The sequence below is a fragment of the Cetorhinus maximus genome, chromosome 11, assembly GCF_964194155.1.
Source record: "Cetorhinus maximus chromosome 11, sCetMax3.hap1.1, whole genome shotgun sequence".
Lineage (NCBI taxonomy): Eukaryota > Metazoa > Chordata > Chondrichthyes > Lamniformes > Cetorhinidae > Cetorhinus > Cetorhinus maximus.
The window spans coordinates 128,652,970-128,674,286 of NC_135889.1; the positions used below are offsets into that span (position 1 = coordinate 128,652,970).

A 21,317-nucleotide genomic window follows, 5' to 3' on the forward strand; every position below is an offset into this window, starting at 1 on the left:
TCTACTTTGGTTCACAGGGAGCTTTGTTAAGCGACCATCTCCCTCAGCCAGCCAGTCCCTCAGCTCCATCCAGGTCCTCACCTCCAGCCTAGAGGACACCTCCTCCATTGAAGAGGTGGAAATAAGCAGCCTGGAAGACCACAGCGGTTACCCACACTCTCCACCAGTGCAGAGACACACACGTCGTTGGGACCAAGATCTAGAGCAGGCTCAGGTTCTCAATTTCGTGGTCACCGCATGGACACATGTCTGAAGCAGGAGGAGGCAGGTTCTGCCAAGCTGCCCGGCACCTGGGGGACTGCTGGGGAAGAGGCATCTGTGAGGTCCGAGTCAGATGACGAGCCTATGGATTCGGCCTCCCAACTCATCGTGGAGAGTCAGCAGAAGGCGGGGGAACATCACGCAGAGCTGTTGGAAACCCTCAACAGAGTGGCACATGAGTCTGAGGAGTGCATTGCTTGCTTTCTGATGAAGTGGTGCCCACATGTACATGCATGGAGGTTTCCATGGGAAGGATGGCGAATGCCATGAAGACCCTGGTCCAGCAGAATGAGGAGATACGTGCAGACCTGCACTCCATCGCAGTAGCCATGGGTGAGTTCCTGCAGTGGCAACACGAGAGGGAAACGAGGCACCTCAACGTCCCTCCAGTTGCGCCTTCCCCTCAAGAAGCCAGGCTGGGGCCCTCAGGCATCTGAAGGGAGAAGGAGCAGCAGCTGGATACCCCTGGGTCACCCACTCAGGAAACTCGGAGGCTGTCCACTCCCTCCGAGGCTTCCTTGCCTCCCCTTTGATCCCCTCAACCTCATCCTCTGTCACTACAGAGGGAGCAGCTGGCCCACAGGAGGACAGCCAAAGCAAGCCGAGGCTTTCAAATCTTCGGCTTTCCAGAGGACAACTGCCAAAGTCATCAGAGGCAACAGGGCCAACACTGCACAGGCTGTCTCCACCCCTGCTGTGGATGACAGGGCAGGACCTAGAAGTGTTAGGGCTAGAAAAGTTAAGAAATTCTGATCACAAGTGGTTGCATGGGTGAACACATTTTGTCACTTTATAATCTGAAAAATTATTCACTTTCACTGAATAATGTGTAAAATTGTCTTTCAGCTTCATTGACAGACTTCGTGAGTCCTCTCACTGTATCCCCCCCACTAGCAGTTCAGCTGCACGTAGCCGGACCACGAGTGATTCTGGAAGGAAAAGTGTGTGTGTGGCAAGGCCTTTCATAGCCTCATGCAAGCACTCCCCCACGCACGCGAAGCATTCATCCATCACATTCACCTTACTATCTCGAGCTGCCTGCTGGGGTTCTCTTTCAGTTGTCCATCTGAGCTGACCTGCATCTCTGCCCATCCACTGATCGCACTCCCATGCAGCACCCGTGGCTGTCCAACACTAAACTCCGCTCACTTTCAATTTCGACAACCATGGTCATGGTCAAGTATATTGTTAGCTGCCCCGTCCTTTCCCCTCCCCCAGTCACTCATGTCCTTTCCCCCATCACTGTCGACCCTCCTGGTATCACCTTCCACCTCCCCACCTATCAACCAGAACCGTTGGCTTTCTGAGATGTCCAGGTGAACGTGTACGTTCCCCACCTTCCTGAGAATCCCACCCCCATCCACAATGACCTTCCCACCCTCCTCCTTCCCAACCCCAGGGTCCGTGTCTACCTCAGAGTCCCCATCGTCCCATCTACTGCTACCGTCGCACCCCCACTCTACCAGCTTCCTCTGCCTCCTCTCACACTCACCATTCCCTCCTACCATACCCACCCTCAGTTTGCTCCCCAAGAGGCAATAATTGACTCCACAGACCCCTCCCTTGCACATTCACTTGGGCATCCTCCTGCAACCCTTACTCCCTCCTCCCCCAGGACAGCTTCCCTCCTCCGAACTCCCCTCCCTTACACTTTCCTCCCCCCTACACCTACATCCCCACTTGCTGCATTCTCCCCCGTTACACCCTCCTCTCCCTGTACTCCCTTCTTCATCCTCCCAACCTCATCCCCCACACCCCCCGGCACACCTTCGCCTCCCACTCACAGACCTTCCTCTCTTCACCACACACACCCCCGCCGACCATCCTTAGCAGCCCATGGCCAAGACTGTGATGTTCTGAAGCAGACCTGAGACATCAATGGAGACCTCCCGCCTTCCGTGAGCTGCGTTGCGATGGAACCACGTCCATGAGAAGCTACCCAGTTGTGCTGCACGTGTTCCTCCAGGTAGCTGTAGGGCTGCAGCATCTTCTGCTCGGATGTCCGTGATCTGAACAAGGCCCTAACAATAAGTCCGTACTTCTGCACGTCTCACTTGTCCAGACGTGTTCTGGGCCGGCAGGAAAACACACTGGTGTAACGGTAAATCGGGCATGGGGGGGACGATTCTGGTCGGGCCTTACTTTGCGTCCCATTAGCGGGATGCAAATCGGGTTCACGCTGGCCTCCAATGGGATTTATGTTCCGCCATGGTGAACACCATCAGATGATCCTGCTGTGCTTTCATGCTGGAGTGAAAATGATTTCTGCCCCTCACGCCGAATTCTCCTGTCCCTGCCTGCCATGACGCCCGCCACCAACAGGACCGGATGATTCCGCCCTAAGTTCCAGGAGTCCAGGATCAGGTAAGTTTGGGGGTCTCAGGGTGGGGTAGGGAAGTGAAACCCTGGTTTGGGGGTGGAGGGGGGGGGGTGGGCAGAGGGGTGTTGGTGGAAGGGGGGTGGGGTGGAGGGAGTACCTGCAGAGGCCAGACCTTTTGTGGGGGGCTCCCAATGTTAAAAATGGTTGCTGACGGAGGCGGCCATCCCCCCTTGCCACACGGGACCTGAGCAGGGTTACTTTTCGGGCTTCACCTCTACCCCTGAACTCCTCCCGCCAGCCTGAAGATTGAGGATGGGTGGTAAATTTAAGTGGTCAATAATTGGCCATTTAAGGGGAAAGGCAGGCTGGCTGGCCTATGTCTCGTCCATCCCAGCATGATTATGTGGAAAGGTCAGGGCAGGTGGGACCCTGATGGGAAACCATCAGAGAACTTTATGACCACCCCTCTGCCTACAATCCTGCTGGTGAGGAACGTAAAATTTGGTCCCATGTTGCCACTCATTGCTTTTTTGCCAATTACCTTAAATCTGTGCCCTTCTCTTGATCTTTCTACCAATGGGAACATTCTTTCCCTATCTACTCTGGCCAGACCCCTCATGATCTTGAACACTGAGTCTTGTGAAGCATTTCACAGCCATCAATCATATCAAACATCCAGCCACATTGAGCAGAGTTCAGTAAATTAATAGAATCACAAAGCCAGGAAATTAGAGGAAGATTTGAACAAAAAATCTTCATTAGATCAAAAAGGCAACGTCACATAGTTCAGATTTTAACATAGTCGCTGGCTAAATCACAACATGCAATTAGAAAACTCCTTTAGTGATAGCTGATATCATCAGTACTCACTACATAAATGACTAACTGTCTAACACTAGTGCCACGGTAGTAGGTATTAAAGCAACCATTCACTCCTGAAGGGGATGATGATATAGTGGTAATATCACTGGCCTAGTAATCCAGTAATCCTTGTAATCCTAATGCTCTGGGGATATGGGTTCAAATCCCACCATGGCAGCTGGTGGAATTTAAATTCAATTAATAAAACCTGGATTATAAAGCTTGTCTTGGTGACCATGAAATGATTGTCATAAAAAAAACCATCTGGTTAACAAATGTCCTTTAGGGAAGGAAATATGCCATCCTTACCTGGTCTGGCTTACATGTGACACCAGACCCACAGCAATGTGGTTGACTCTTAACTGCCACTCGGTTCAAAGGCAATTAGGGATGGGCAACAAACACTGGCCTTGCCAGTGACACCCACATCCCATGAAATAATGTAAAAATGTCTGTTCACTCATGAACCAGGCCCTTTCCATCTTATTGATACAGTATCCTAGGCTTTATCAATAGGGGCATAGAGTACAAGAGCAAGGAGGTTATGTTAGACTTTGTATAAAACACTGGTTCGACCTCAGCTGAGTCCAGTTCTGGGTGCCCCACCTTATGAAGGACGTGAAAACATTGCAGCACAGAAAAGATTCTAGAATAGTTCCAGAGACGATGTAGTAGGCATTAAACAAATTATTCCCTCCAGAAGGAGTTATGTAGATAGATTGAAAAAGTTGGAACTGTTTACTTTAGATAAGAGAAGGCTGAGAAGAGATTTGATAGAGGTATTCAAACTCATGAGGGGCCTGGATAGAGTAGATAGGGAGAAACTGTTGGTGGAAGGATCGAGAACCAGAGGGCACAAGCAATGGTGATATGAGGAAAAACTTTTTTACGGATCTGGAATGCATTGCAGGCAGATTCAATTGAGGCATTCAAAAGGGAATTTGATTTTTATCTAAAAAGGAAGAATGTACAGGGTTCAATACAAACACAATAAGATGATTCAAATTCCCACTATTCCTTTACCCCAATCATATCTTTACAGACACATAAACCAGTGAAGAGCTACCATTAGCTTGACACAAAGGCTTCCTGCTTGGGACTGGCACAGTTTAAACGGTTTTCTTCTGGTGAATTCCTGAGCATTAACTTGATGCTTCTCACCCAATTCATATCTCTCTCTGAGACACCGAAAAACTGCACTCTAAACTCACTGTCACTGTTTCTTCAACTGCAAAGCAAATAAAGGAGTTTTCCAAACTCAGTCTTGCAGTAGCACCTCCGCTAAACAGATCACTTTACTGAGTCCCATAACTGATTATTCAGTTAATAACTGTCCCGCTAGCCTTTCAGTTTTTCTTCTCAGAGATCTTACATTCCCTGTCTTCTCTCTCTGACACACATTCACTCAACTCCTGTGTTTTCTGTGTCTGTGTTACTGATCACTGTTACCATGCAACAGTAAAGCTTTTCTATTTTGTGTTTTATTTCCAGGAGCATTGAACTTTCATTCCCTTTTAACCCACCCCTTTAACTTCAGGGGTTGTAAAACCTCATTAAAAATGTATATGCATAAGCAAACTCAAAAGACCTGAAACCTCAGTCACAAGTCTACCTGGACTCCCAGGCACCAAGGTTCATAAAGAACACCTAAATGAAACTGAAACAACTTTTACCTTTCTTAACATACAAATATGTATTCTAAATTCAGCTTAAAATTATACATTGTTCACAACATTCTCTCTAGAGCAGAGATGCTTGTGTTACTCTTAACCTTCTTAACATGGCAGAAGACATCAAGACAACCTCTGTTGTTGACTACACGGAACTGAAAGTTCCCGAGAGGCCCACCAGTAAAGAGAATCTTGATTGGGACTTCAGCTCTGAATTGTCTTCACTCGTCGCAAAACTAGTTTGTCTAATTTCTTTGCAGACAGCAGAAGCTCCTCTTTGGTCAGACCAGCCTAACCTTCAGATAATCACCACTGTACCTTCAGTGGAAGGCACAGGAAAATGATCAGCAACAGAAGAATGAGCCCCAACCCCTGACTCCAACAGTTGCAGTCACACTATCTGCAAACACCACAGCACAGACATTGCAACCTCCAGCCCACGTGCAAAGCTGCAAGATGATGCTGGAGCAAGGAACTAGCAACATCAGCACATCAGAGTACACCTCAGTGAGACACGGAGACACACGGAAGAACACAGTTTCATGATAAAAGCCAAACTGCAAAGTGAGGCAACTGATGAGGAACATCCAAACGACAAGGAGAGACACCTTCAACTCCCACAAAGATCACGGTGGACCATACAGAGAAAGAAAAACTGGGTTCATCCCACAAATGAACGGAGTGAACACTTTCCCAGAAAGAACAGGACAAGCCAGTGGTCCCCGAGCAGAGCAGCCAAAGAGTTGACAAAGAGAAGTTCAACTCCAAGGAGAGGAAATATCGTATCAGAAGAAGACAACAAAGTATCAGAAACACAGACTGTAACTCAAACTCCGAATCAACAAAGGTTTGGTCTGCACTGGAGTGCTGCTTTGGGTGCAAAGTGGGAGTTTGGTGAGTGAGGGAGTTTGGTGAAGAGGGGAGCGAGGTGCTACTTTCTTTTTCTACGTTTTATTTCAGCCCCCAGTAGTTGGTTCTTACTTTGGTGCAGGGGAAGAGCTGATTGGTGAATAACTGGTAAGTTATTCTACTTATTCCAATTGTAATAAATAGTTTTTAAAGTTACGGTATGGCAGGTCAGCTCGGCCCAGTGGAATGTGTATCCTGCAGTCTATGGGAAATCATGGACACACCATGTTCTCTAGACGGACACATCTGCAGGAAGTGTCTCCAGCTGCTGAAGCTTGAGCTCCGGTTTCGGAACTCAAGCAGTGGCCGGAGTCACTGTGGTGATTCCACGAGGCTGAGAACTACGTGAATAGCACATTTAGGAAGGCGGTCACACCGCAGTTTAGGAGCATACAGGCAGAGAGGGAATGAGTGACTGCCAGGCTTTCTAAGGGAACCAGGCAGGTAGTGCAGGAATCCCCTGAGTCTGTCGTGCCTGCTAATCGCTTTTCCATTTTGGATACTGGTGAGGGCGATGGCTCCTCAGGGGAATGCAGCCAGAGCCAAGTCCATGGCACCATGGGTGGCACAGCTGCACAGGAGGGGAAGAAGAAGAGTGGGACAGCAATAGCGATAGGGGATTCGATAGTCAGAGGATCAGACAGGCGTTTCTGCATAAACATGGCTCCAGGATGGTGTGTTGCCTCCCTGGTACAGGGTGAAGGATGTCACGGAGTGGCCGCAGGACATTTTTTTGGGAGAGAGTGAACAGCCACAGGTCATGGTCCAAATTGGTACCATTGACATAGGTAGGAAGAAGGATGAGGTCCTGAAAGCAGGTTTTAGGCAGGTAAAATGAAGGCCAGCATCAACTAGGCTTAGAATGCAGAATCATGTTAAATAAAAAGTTAAGGGCACTCCACCTGACTTCATGCATCATTTACAACAAGGTAGATGATTTAAAGGCACAAATAGAGGTAAATGAATAAGATCTATTTGTCATGACGGAAACATGGCTACAGGGTGACGAAGACTGGGAACTGAATATACAAGGATATTCAACCTTTAGGAAGGACAGACAAAAAGGGAAAGGAAGTGGAGTCGCACTGATAATAAGGGATGGGATCAGTTCATTTGTAAGGGAGGATTATTGATTGGAAGAATAAAATGTGGAATCTGTTTGGGTGGAGCTAAGAAACAACAAGAGGCAGCAAACATTGATAGGAGTTGTTTATAGGCCACCAAACAGTGGTGGCAGTGTGGGGCATGGTATTAACCAGGAGATTAGAGAAGCATGTAGCATGGGTAATACAGTAATCATAGGTAACTTGAATCTGCATATATACTGGGTAAACCTAATGAGCACTAATGCTGTGGAAGACAAGTATCTGGAGTGTGTTGGGGATGGTTTAATAGAGCAGCATGTTGAGGAACCAACTAGAGGTGTCAGCTGTGGCTCAGTTCATAGCACCCTCGCCTTTGAATCAGAGGGTTGTGGGTTCATGTCCCACTCCCGGAAACCAAGAACTGTGATTGTACTCGAAAGAGTTGCAATCTGTGACCGTTGATAACTCGAAAGAGTTTGAGGAACCAACTAGAGAACAGAGTATAAAGTTGCCAGTAATAGTAGTAAACCAGAGGTTTGAGAGCATTTTAGAATACCACAAAGGAGGACCAAGAAACTCCTAAAGAAAGGAAGAATACAATATGAATGTAAACTAACAGAAAACATAAAAACAGACTATAAAAACTTCTAAAGGTATGTAAAAAGGAAATGTTTGGCTAACACAAATGTGGATCCATCACAGGCAGAGTCAGGAGAATTTTTGATGGGGAATAGAGAAATGGCAGAGAAGCTAAATGATTACTTTGTGTCTGTCTTCACTGAGGAAGATATAGGAAATTTCCCAGAATTAGAGATCCAAGGGACTAGGGAGAATGAGGAATTGAAGGAAATTTGTATTAGTAAGAAGGCTGTACTGGAGGAATTAATCAAACTGAATGTTGATAAGTCCCTGGGACCTGATATTCTACATCCCAGAGTGTTGAAAGAGGTAACTATGGAGATAGTGGATGCATTGGTGATCATCTTCCAACATTCTATAGACCCTGGAAAGTAACAAATATCACCCCACTATTTGAGAAGGGAGGGAACTACAATATTAGAGAAAATGCTAGAATTTTAAAAATATTTGTTCATGGGATGTGGACATCGCTGCCCAGGCCAACATTTATTGCCCATTCCTAGTTTCCCCTCTTTTTCCAGAGGGTGTTTAAGAGTCAACCACATTGCTGTGCGTCTGGAGTCACACGTAGGCCAGATCAGGTAAGGATGGCGGATTAAAGATTTAGGTTCCACAAAGGACATTAGTGAACCAAATGTTTTTTTACAACAATCAGCAATGGTTTCATGGTCATCATCAGATTTTAATTGAATTCAAATTTCACCATCTGCCATGGTGGGATTCAAACCCAGGTCCCCAGAGCTCTGAAGAAGAATCATACGGACTCGAAACATTAACTCTGTCTTTCTCTTCACAGATGCTGTTGGACCTGCTGAGTTTTTCGAACATTTTTTTGTTTTTATTTCAGATTTCCAGCATCCGCAGTATTTTGCCTTTATCCCCACCTTGGGTGTCTGGAATACTAGTCCAGTGACAATACCATTATGTCACCACCTCCCAACTATCATAAAGGGTGTGATAAATCGACACTTCGATAATAATTATCTGATTGGGCATGGTCAGCGTGGATTTATGAATGGCAAATCATGTTTGATAAACCTGTTGGAGTTTTTCGAGGATGTTACTAACAGAATTGAGAAAGGGGAGTCAGTATCACAGAATTACACAGTGCAGAAGAGGCCCTTTGGCCCATCGAGCCTACACCGACACATGAGAAACACCTGACCTACCTAACTAATCCCATTTACCAGCACTTGGCCCATAGCCTTGAATGTTATGACGTGCCAAGTGCTCTTCCAGGTACTTTTTAAAGGATGTGAGGCAACCCGCCTCCACCACCCTCACAGGCAGCACATTCCAGACCGTCACCACCCTCTGGGTAAAAAAGTTTTTCCTCACATCCCCCCTAAACCTCCTGCCCCTCACCTTGAACTTGTGTCCCCTCATGACTGACCCTTCAACTAAGGGGAACAGCTGCTCCCTATCCACCCTGTCCATGCCCCTCATAATCTTGTACACCTCGATCAGGTCGCCCCTCAGTCTTCTCTGCTCCAACTAAAACATCCCAAGTCTATCCAACCTCTGTTCATAACTTAAATGTTTCATCCCAGGCAACATCCTGGTGAATCTCCTCTGCACCCCTCCAGTGCAACCACATCCTTCCTATAATGTGGCGACCAGAACTGCACACAGTACTCCAGCTGTGGCCTCACCAAGGTTCTTTACAACTCCAACATGACCTCCCTACTTTTGTAATCTATGCCTCGATTGATAAAGGCAAGTGTCCCATATGCCTTTTTCACCACCCCACTAACATGCCCCTCCACCTTCAGAGATCTATGGACACACACGCCAAGGTCCCTTTGTTTCTCAGAACTTCCTAGTGTCATGCCATTCATTGAATATTTCCTTGTCTAATTACTCCTTCCAAAGTGTATCACCTCACACTTTTCAGGATTAAATTCCATCTGCCCATATAACCATCCCGTCTATATCTTTCCTGTAGTGCAAGACACTCAACCTCACTGTTAACCACTCGGCCAATCCGCAAATTTACTAATCCTACCCCCCACATAGTCATCTATGTCGTTTATATAAATGACAAATAATAGGGGACCCAGCACAGATCCCTGTGGTAAGCCTCTGGACACTGGCTTCCAGTCACTAAAGCACCCTTCTGTCATCACCCTCTGTCTCCTACAACTAAGCAAATGTTGAATCCACCTTATCAAATTACCCTGTATCCCATGTGCATTTGCTTTCTTTATAAGTCTCCCATGTTGGACCTTGCTGAAATCCATATTAACTACATCGACTGCACTACCCTCATCTACACACCTGGTCACCTCCTCAAAAAATTCAATCAAATTTGTTAGGCATGACCTCCCTCTGACAAAGCCATGCTGACTATCCCTGATCAAACCTTGCCTCTGCAAGTGGAGATAGATTCTCTCCTTCAGAATTTTCTCCAATAGTTTCCCTACCACTGACGTGAGACTCACTGGCCTGTAGTTCCCTAGCTTATCTCTACAACCCTTCTTAAATAGCGGAACCACATTAGCTGTTCTCCAGTCCTCTGGCACCTCCCCTGTGCCTAGAGAAGAATTAAAAATTTGGGTCAGAGCCCCTGCAATCTCCTTCAGCAGTCTAGGACACAAATCATCCGGAACTGGAGATTTGTCCACTTTTAAGCCTGCCAACACCTCCAATACCTTGTCACTCCCTATATCAATTTACTCAAGAACCTCGCAGTCTCTCTCCCCGAGTTCCATACCTTCATTCTCATTGTCTTGGGTGAAGATGGATGTAAAGTATTTGTTCAACACTCTACCGATGTCCTCAGATTCCACTCATAGATTGCCCCCTTGGTCCCTAATGGGCCCTACTCTTTCCCTGGTTAAATTCTTCCCATTGATATACTTACAGAATCTCTTGGGATTTTCCCTACTTTTACCAGCCAGAGCTTTCTCATATTCCCTCTTTGCTTCCCTAATTGCTTTCTTAAGCTCCACCCTGCACTTTCTGTACTCCACTAATGCCTCTGCTGATTTGCTCCCCTTGTACCTGCTAAAAGCCTCTCTTTTCCTTCTCATCGTATCCTGAATATCTCTGGTCATCCATGGTTCTCTGGGCTTTTTACTCCTTCCTTTCACCCTAGACGGAACATATTGAGCCTGCACCCTCCCCATTTCCTCTTTGAACGCCCCCCACTGCTCCTCTGTAGATTTCCCCACAAGTAGCTGTTCCCAGTCTACCTTGGCCAGATCCTGCCTTATTTTACTAAAATCCGCTCTCCCCCAAACCAAAACATTTTTTTGCAACTTGTCTATTTCTTTGTCCGTAACAAGCTTAAATTGTACCATGTTGTGGTCGCGATCACTAAAATGCTCCCCCACCACCTCAGCCACCTGTCCAGCTTCATTCCCCAGAATTAGGTCCAGCACTGCGCCGTCCCTTGTTGGACCCTCTACATATTGACCTAAAAGGTTCTCCTGTACACAATTTCCCACTGACTATCTGGAGTGTATAATAAACACCTAGCAATGTAGCTGCCCCTTTTTTATTCCTAAACTCTACCCACAAAGCTTCATTCGATGCCCCTTCCAAGATATCATCTCTCCTTACTGCAGTAACTGACTCCTTAACTAATAATGCAATGCCTCCTCCTTTTATTCCCTCCCCTGTCTTGCCTGAAGATTCTATATCCTGGAATGTTGAGCTGCCAATCCTGCCCCTCCCTCAACCACGCCTCAGTGATGGCTACTATATCACAATTCCACGTGTCAATCCTCACCCTTAACTCATCCGTTTTACCTGTAATACTCCTGGCATTAAATTAGAGGCCATCCAACCTTGCCTTACTCCCTTGAAACTTAACGCAGCTGTATTCCCTCTGACTTGATTGTTTTACTGTAGATGTAATATACTTGGACTTTCAGAAGGCTTTTGATAAAGTCGTTCCCCCCATCCCCAACTCCCACCGGGAGGTTGGTTGGCAAAATTAAAGCACATAGGATAGGCAGTAATAATTGGCATGGATTAAGGATTGGCTACATAATACAGATATACAAAAGAGGAGCAGGAATAGGCCATTCAGCCCCTCGAGCCTGCTCCACCATTCAATAAGATCATGGCTGATCTGTTTGTGTTTTGAATTCCACATTCCCATCTAACCCCAATAACCTTTGATTCCTCTTCCTAACAAGAATCTATATACAAAACAAAAACAAAAATACCTGGAAAAACTCAGCAGGTCTGGCAGTATCTACGGAGAGGAGCATAGTTAACGTTTCGAGTCCGAATGACCCTTCAACAGAACTTCTGTTGAAGGGTCATTCGGACTCGAAACGTTAACTATGCTCCTCTCTGTAGATGCTGCCAGACCTGCTGAGTTTTTCCAGGTATTTTTGTTTTTGTTTTGGATTTCCAGCATCCGCAGTTTTTTGCTTTTATCTTAGCAAGAATCTATATACCTCTGCCTTAAAAATATTCAATTACCCCGCCTCCACCGCCTTCTCAGGCAGAGTTCCAAAGTCACACAACCCTTTGAGAGAAAAATCCTTTCCTCATCTCTGTCCTGAAAGCGTGACCCCTAATTTTAAAACAGTAACAGGCAGAAAATAGAGAGTAGGAATAAACAGGTCATTCTCATGTTGGCAGGTTGTGACTAGTGGGGTGCCACAGGGATTAGTACTTGGGCCCCAGCTGTTCACAATATATATCAATAATTTAGGTGTGAGGACCAAATGTAGCATTTCCAAGTTTGTGCATGACACAAAGCTAGGTGGGAATGGGTTTAATGAGGAAGATGCAAAGTGGCTTCAAAGGGATTTGGACAGACTTAGTGAGTGGGCAAGAACATGGCAGATGAAATATCATTTGGGAAAATGTGAGGTTATCCACTTTGGTAGGAGGAACAGATGTGTAGAGTATTGCTTAAATGGTGAGTGATTAGAAAGTGTAGATGTACAAAGGGACTTGAAAGGAATTGAAGGAAATTAGATTTACTAAAACAATAGTGCTGGAGAATTTAATGAGGCTGAAAGCCAATAAATCCCCAGGGCCTGATAATCTACACCCCAGAGTGCTAAAAGAGGTGGTCATGGAAACAGTGGATGTGTTGGTTTTCATCCTCCAAAATTGTATGGATTCTGGAACAGTCCCATCAGGTTGGAGGGTGGCAAATGTAATCCCACCGTTCAAAAAAGGGGAGAGGGAGAAAACAGGGAATTACAGACCAGTTAGCCTAACCCCAGTTGTAGGGAAAATGCTACAGTGTATTATAAAGGATGTGATAACAGGACACTTAGAAAATATCAATGCGATTAGACAACGTCAACATGGATTTATGACAATGTTTGACAAACCTACTGGAGCTTTTTGAGGATATAACTAGCAGAATAGATAAAGGAAAACCAGTGAATGTAATGTATTTGGATTTTCAGAAAGCTTTTGATAAGGTCCCACATAAGAGGTTAGTGTGTAAAATTAAAGCAAATGGGACTCGGGGTATTGGCCTGGATTGAGAATTGGTTAACAGACAGGAAACAGAAAGTAGGAATAAATAGGTATTTTTCGGAGTGGCAGGTGGTGACTAGTGGGGTATCGCAGAGGTCAGTGTTGGGTCCCATCTATTCACAATATCTATCAGTGATTTGGATGAGAAGACCAAGTGTAATATTTCCAAGTTTGTGGAGGACACAAAGCTAGGTGGGAATGTATGTAATGAGGAAGATGTAAAGTGGCTTCAAGGTGATTTAAACAGGTTGAGTGAGTGGTGAAATATATGGCAGATGCAGTATAATGTGGATAAGTGTGAAGTTATCCACTTTGGTAGGTAAAACAGAATGGCAGAGTATTATTTAAATGGTGACGGATTGGGAAATGTTGATGTACAAAGGGACCAATCACTGAAAGCAAGCATGCAGGTGCACCAAGCAGTTAAGAAGGCAAATGGTATGTTGGCCTTCATTGCAAGAGGACTCGAATACAGGAGCAAGGATGTCTTACTGCAGCTGTATATGGCCTTGTTGAGACCACACCTGAAGTATTATGTGCAGTTTTGGTCTCCTTACCTAAGAAAGGATATACTTGCCATAGAGAGAGTGCAGCGAAGGCTCACCAGACTGATTCCTGGGACGGTAGGATTGTCGTATAAGGAGAGATTGGGTTGACTAGGCCTATATTCACTGGAGTTCAGAAGAATGAGAGGGAATTTCGTTGAAACGTATAAAGTTCTGACAGGGCTGGATGCAGGGATGTGTTTCCTCTGGCTGGGGGGTCCAGAATGGATACAGAATATATACATTCTAACGAGTAAGAAAAAGCCCAAGGGACGGACACACCATCCGTGGTTAACTGGAAAGGTTAAAGATAATATCAAACTTAAAGAAAAAGCATATAATTGTGCAAAGATGGGTGGAAGGCCAAAAGATTCGACAGCGTATAGGAACAGCAAAGAATGACTAAAAGACTAATAAGGAGGGAAAAATTTGAGTTTGAGAGAAAGCTAGCCAGAAATATAAAAACATATTAAAAGTTTTTATAAATATTTAAAACAGAACTGAGTTAACAAAGTGAGCGTGGGTCCTATAGAAAATGAGTCTGGAGAATTGATAGTGGTACAAGGAGATGTCAGATGAATTGAACAAGTATTTGGAATCAGTTTTCACTATAGAGGATACAAGTAGCTATAAACCCAGAAGTAGCTATAAACCAGGAAATGGAAATAGGGAAGGACATCAGGAAAATTACAGTCACCAAAGAAGTGGTACTGAGTAAATTGTTGGAGCTGCGGACTGACAAGAGCCCGGATGGACTTCATCTTAGGGTCTTAAAGGAAGTGTCTAGTGAGATAGTTGATGCATTGGTTTTAATTTTCCAAAACTCCCTAGGTTCGGGGAAGGTCCCATTAGATTGGAAGATAGAAAATGTAACTCCATTATTCAAAACGGGAGGGAGACAGAAAGTGGGAAACTACAGGCCAGTTAGCTTAACATCTGATATAGGGAAAATGTCAGAAACTATTATTAAAGAAGTTATAGCAGGGCACTTGGATAAGCTCAAGGTTATCAGGCAGAGTCAACATGGTTTTGTGAAAGGGGAATCATGTTTAACCAACTTTTTGGAATTCTTTATGGAAGTAACATGTGCTCTGGATAAAGGGGAACCAGTGAATGTACTGTACTCAAGTATTCAGAAGGCATTTGATAAAATGCCACATCAAAGGTTATTGCGGAAAATAAAAGCTCATGGTATAAGGGTTAACATATTGGCATGGACAGAAGATTGGCTGGCTAACAGGAAGCAGAGAGTAGGCATAAATAGGTCTTTTTCAGGTTGGCAAAATGTAATGAGTGGTGTGCCACAGGGATCAATGCTGGGACCTCAACTGTTTACAATTTATATGAATTACTTGGATGAAGGGATTGGTTGCCAAATTTGCTGATAACACAAAGATAGGTAGTTAAGTAAGTTGTGAAGAGGACATAAAGAGGCTACAAAAAGATATAGATAGGTTAAGCGAGTGGGCAAAGTTCTAGCAGATGGAAGATAATGTGCGAAAATGGGAAATTTTCTATTTTGGCAGGAAGAATGAAAGAGAAGCATATTATCTAGAGCAGAGCTCTGAGGTGCAGAGGGATCTAGGTATCCTAGTGCATGAGTCACAAAAGGCTAGTTTGCAAGTACTCCAAGTATTTAGGAAGCTAATAGAATGTTATCATTTATTGCAAGGGGAATTGAATACAAAAGTAGGGAGGTTATGCTTCAATTGTACAGGGCACTAGTGAGACCACATTTAGAGTACTGTGTACAGTTTTGGTCACCTTATTTAAGGAAGGATGTAAATGCATAGGAAGATCAGAGAAGGTTTACCAGACTAAACTTGGAATGGGTGGGTTGTCTTGTGAGGAAAGGTTGGGATAGGTTAGGCTTGTATCCACTGGAGTTTAGAAGAGTAGGAGGTGACTTGATTGAAACATATAAGATCCTGAGGGGTCTTGACAGGGTGGATGTAGAAAGGATGTTTCCCCTTATGGAAGAATCTAGAATTAGGGTCACTGTTTAAAAATAAGGGTCACTCATTTAAAACAGAGATGAGGCGAATTTTTTTCTCTCAGAGGATCGTGAGTCTTTGGAAATCTTTTCCTGAAAAGGTGGTGGAAGCAGAGTATTTGAATATTTTTAAGGCAAAGGTGGTTAGATTCTTTGTAAGCAAGGGGGGTGAAAGGTTATCAGGGGTAGGCGAGATGCAGATTTCAGGTTACTGTCGGATCAGCCGTGATCTTATTAAAAGGTGGAGCAGGCTCGAGGGGCTGAATGGCCTACTCCTGTTCCTTGTTTGTAGGTTTGTAACAAGGGGTCTGAGTCTCAGGATACAGGGTAGGCCATTTAGGATTGAGATGAGGAGAAATCTCTTCACTCAGAGGGTGGTGAACCTGTGGAATTCTCTACCACAGAGGGCTGTGGAGGCCAAGTTACTGAATATATTTGAGAAGGAATTAGATAGATTCCTAGACTCTAAAGGCATCAAGGGGAGAGAGTGGGAGCATGGCATTGAGGTAGAGAATCAGCTATGATCATATTGAATGGCAGAGCAAGCTCGAAGGGCCGAATGACCTACTCCTGCTCCTACTTTCTATGTTTCAATGTTTGAAGCTGAGATTGACAGATTCCTAAATACCAATGACATAAAGAGATATGATGATAGTTTGGGGAAAAAAGCATTGAAGTCGATAATCAACCATGATCGTATCGAATGGTGGAGAAGGCTCGATGGGCTGAATGGCCTAATCATGCTCCTATGCTTCCCAAATCAAGAGAGCTTACCACTCTTCCAAATGTGACCAGAACAGGATCTGGAAGAATTGTCAAGCCTCCAGACCATCAGAATTTACGAAGTCAGACTTGGTGGGGCGGACAGTTGGGTGATGGGGTAACACAACTGTAATGTAAATGTTTTGGGTGATTATTTGAGGGTAGGTGTAGTAAAAGTGTATCTGGCATAGCGAGGGTTAATGTGGGACTGGGAAACAGTACAACCCACAGTGTGATGTGAAGAGACACACTGACCTGAGAATAGGGTCAGTTGTGGCCTGGACAGAGATCTGTGCAGAAGCAAGCATGAAGTTAGCTCATAGCTTGGGTTATACCCTGTATGTATGTACATAGTTATGTGTTAGCAATAAACACTTAATGTGCAACCATACAAGACTCGGAACCTTTTTGTGAGACCTACTGAACATACAAATCAGACTGTTGAGAACCTTGGTATTCCTGTTTGACCCTGAACTGAGCTTTCAATTCCATATTCTCTCCATCACAAAGATCACCTACGTCCACCTCCGTACCATTGCCTGTTTTCGCCACTGCTCATGTTCTGCTGCTAAAGGCATAGAATCAGGAATAAGCCATTCAGCCCCAGTGGCCTGTTTCACCTGTCCCAAGGGCTTTGTCACCTTCAGGTTATTTCAGTGCTCTTTGGCACATCCTTTATTCTCCACTTGCTAAATTTCAGCGCAATGAAATTTTGGTTGCCCCTATCCTATCCTACATCAAGTTTCATTCTCTCATCACTGCTGTGTTTGTGGACCTACATAAACTTCTGGTTCCCCATTGCTCAAATTAAACATTCTCAGCCTTATGTTTTATTTTATTCTTTCATGGGATGTGGGCATCATTGGCTAGGCCAGCATTTATTGCCCATCCCTAATTGTCCTTAAGAAGGTGGTGGTTAGCTGCCTTCTTAAACCACTGCAGTCCATGTGGTGTAGGTACATCCACAGTGCTGTCAGGAAGGGAGTTCCAGGGTTTTCTCCCAGTGACAATGAAGGAACAGCAATATATTCCAAAGTCAGGATGGTAAGTGGCTTGGAGGGGAACTTGTAGGTGGTGGTGTTCCCATCTGTCTGCTGCCCTTGTCCATCTAGGTGGTAGAGGTCATGGATTTGGAAGCTACTGTAAAAGGAGCCTTGGTGAGTTTAAATTCTCCCATGGCACTGCACACATCCCTTTCTCTGTAATCTCTGTCCTACAACCCTCCACAAATTCTCCATTACTCTGATTCTTACATCTAGTCCATACCCATCTCCCTTTGACCCACCATTGGCAGAGCTGCTTTCAGCTGCCTCAGTCTCTTGCTCTAGAATTCCTTCCCTAAACCACTCCATCTTCTCCCTTATTGTCCTTAAAAAATACTTTGGCCAAATTTCAGTCACTCCCATGAATCTTTCTTCCTTTGCTTCTATATTTTGTTCATCCTTACACCTCAGCTTATTTTTACATTGCTTGTGTAATGTAAATATATATTATTACTCTTGATTGTACACCTCTAATATTAATTTGTTTTATGTAATCAAACTGTGAACTATACCATCAAATATTGAAATTACACTACACAATAGGGTGTCCTCCTGTAACAACTTGAGAGTTTGACCACTTTCTGCTCCGTTTCCAGTGGCAGGCAATATCCTTGACGGTGATTGAGAGAGTTCAAATTGCAGCTGCAATCCTTGGCTCCTTGTTCCTCATTGCAAGCATTTCCTGGCTCATCTGGTCAACAATCAGCCCATCAGCAAAGTGGCAGAGACAGGACTTGCTCTTCCAGATCTGCTATGGAATGTATGGATTCATGGACATTGTCTGCATCGGTAGGTCCACATTACTGCGTCTCTGCATACAAAACATGAGCAGAACAGATGGAATGAAGGGGTTTGGTATGAGGGTGAGTGGGTGCTGGGCTTTCATCTCTTGGAACAAGATCAGAATCTGTTGGGTGTAAGAAGGAAACTTGATGTGAATTTAAGGAGACTCAATCCCAGTCCCTGGTGAGAATTAACCTAGGAACCAAAACTATAATCCATAATTAGCAGTCCCACTCATAAAGGGCACTGGAAGGTCACAACTATTGCCCATCATGAGTTACTCCTGATAACCTGTGACAACACTTCAAAGGGCAATAAGGATCAAACATAAAGCAGGGATTGAAGTCATCAGCCATACCCGAAATCGAGGGTACCTCTTCTCTGAAGGGCATCAGTGAACCAGTCGGGTTTATGTGATAATCCTGGGGGCTTGTGTATGCATATTTTATATATAGCTAGAATTGTAGTATGGTTACAGCACAAAAGGAGGTCTTTCAGCTTATTGAGCTCATTCTGACTCTCTGCAAGAGGAATTTAGCTAATTCTACTCATCAGCCTTTGCCCTGTAGCCCTGCATTTTTTCTTTTCAGATAATTATCCAATTCCTTTTTGAAACCCAATAGTGAATGTGCCTCCAGCACATTCTCAGGCAGTGCATTCCAGATCTTTATTGCTCACTGCATCAAAAAGCTTTCCATCCTGTTGCCTTTGGTTCTTTCATCATTCTCCTTAAATCTGTGCCCCCTCGTTCTCGATCCTTTCACCAATGGCAACAGTTTCTTCCTATCTACTCTGTCCAGATCCCTTATGATTTTCAGTAGCTCCATCAAATCTCCTCTCAACTTTCTCTTTAAGGAGAACAGGCTTTGAGGAGTCAGGAGATGAGTTACTTGTTGCTACAACACTGGCATCTACCCGGCTAAGTGGAAAATTTTCCAGGTACATCCTGTACACAAAAAGCAGGACAAATCCAACCCGGCCAATTATCGCCCTATCAGTCTACTCTCGATTATCAGCAATGGAAGGGGTCATCAACAGTGCTATCAAGTGCACTTGCTTAACAATAACCTGCTCACTGACATGCAGTTTGGGTTCTGCCAGGGCCACTCAGCTCCTGACCTCATTACAGCCTTGGTTCAAACATGGACAAAAGAGCTCAACTCCTGAGGTGAGGTGAGAGTGACTGCCCTTGACATCAAGGCCGCATTTGACAGAGTGTGGCATCAAGCAGCCCTGGCAAAACTGGAGTCAATGGGAATCAGAGGGAAAACTCTCCACTGGTTGGATTCATACCTAGCACAAAGGAAGATGGTTGTGATTGTTGGGGGTCAGTCATCTCAGCTCCAGAACATCACTGCAGGAGCTCCTCAGGGTAGTGTCCTCGGCCCAACCATCTTCAGCTGCTTCGTCAATGACCTTCCTTCCATCACAAGGCCAGAAGTTGGGCTCTTCACTAATGATTACACAATGTTCAGCACCATTTGCAACTCCTCAGATACTGAAGCAGTCCATGGATAATATCCAGGCTTGAGCTGACAAGTGGCACATAACATTCGCGCCACACAAGTGTCAGGCAATGACCATCTCCAACAAGAGAGATTCTTACCATCACCCCTTAACATTCAATGGCATTATCATCACTGAATCCCCCAGTATCAACATCTTGGGGGTTACCATTGACCAGAAGCTGAACTGGACTAGCCATATAAATACTGTGGCTACAAGAGCAGCTCAGAGGCTAGGAATCGTGCTTTGAGTAACTCACCTCCTGACTCCCCAAAGCCTGTCCACCATCTACAAAGCACAAGTCAGGAGTGTGATGGAATACTTCCCACTTGCCTGGATGAGTGCAGCTCCCACAACACTCAAGAAGCTTGACACCTTCCAGGACAAAGCAGCCCGCTTGACTGGCACCACATCCACAAACATTCACTCCCTCCACCACCGACACAGAGTAGCAGCAGTGTGTACCATCTGCACGATGCACTGCAGGAATTCACCAAGGCTCCTTCGGCAGTATCTTCCAAACTGACGACCACTACCATCTAGAAGGACAAGGGCAGTAAATAAATGGGAACATGAGTTCCCCTCCAAGTCACTCACCATCCTGACTTGGAAATATATCACTGTTGCTGGGTCAAGACCCTGGAACTCCCTTCCTAACTGCACTGTTGGTGTACCTACATCACATGGGCTGCAGCGGTTCAAGAAGGATCTCACCACCACCTTCTCAAGGGCAATAAATGCTGGCCCAGCCAGTGAAGCCCACATCCCACAAATGAATAAGAAAAATGTCCCAACTTATCCACTCTATCAACATAACTGAAGCCCCTGGAACCATTCTTATAAATCTTTTCCGCATCCTCTCTAATGCCTCCATATTCTCCTTAAAGTGTGGTGCCCAGAATTGAACATAATATTTGAGATGAACATAATAGTTGAGGTGAATTAAGGTTTTATAAAGGCTCATCATAACTTCCTTACTTTTGTACTCAATGACTATATTTATAAAGCCCAGGATTCCCTGTACTTAATGAATCACTTTCTCAATCTGCCCTGCCACCTTCAACGATTTGCGCACACACAAGCCTCTCAGATTGTCACCTCCAGGTCCCTCTGCTTTTGCAACCCTTTTAGAATTGTATTCTTCATTTTATATTGTCTCTCCTTGGTCCTCCTACCAAAATGTATCACTTCACATGTCTCTGCGTTGAATTTCACCTATTACGTTCCGCCCATCTCACCAGCCTGTCAATATCCTCTTGAAGTTTATTGCTATCCTTCTCACGGTTCACAATACTTACAAATTTTGAAATTACCACGCACACCCAAGTTTAGGTCATTGATATATATCAAGAAAAGCAATGGCCCTGATACCAATCCCTGGGGAACCCCAGTGGATACCTCCCTCCAGTCTGAAAAACAACTACTATCCTGTTTCCTGTCAGTCAGCCAACTTTGTACCCATTGTGAGAATGAACGTTATTTT

General features: G+C 44.9%; 1 protein-coding gene across 2 annotated transcripts in view; it reads left to right on the top strand.

Moving 5' to 3' along the window:
• Positions 1–21,317, top strand: part of LOC144686923 (E3 ubiquitin-protein ligase MARCHF4-like) — a 144,745-nt gene that overhangs the window by 81,928 nt on the left and 41,500 nt on the right. For both annotated transcript variants that reach the window (XM_078552771.1, XM_078552772.1), the window contains one exon: positions 18,142–18,334. In XM_078552771.1, the coding sequence (XP_078408897.1) occupies positions 18,142–18,334 (193 nt within the window). The remainder of the gene's footprint in view (positions 1–18,141; positions 18,335–21,317) is intronic.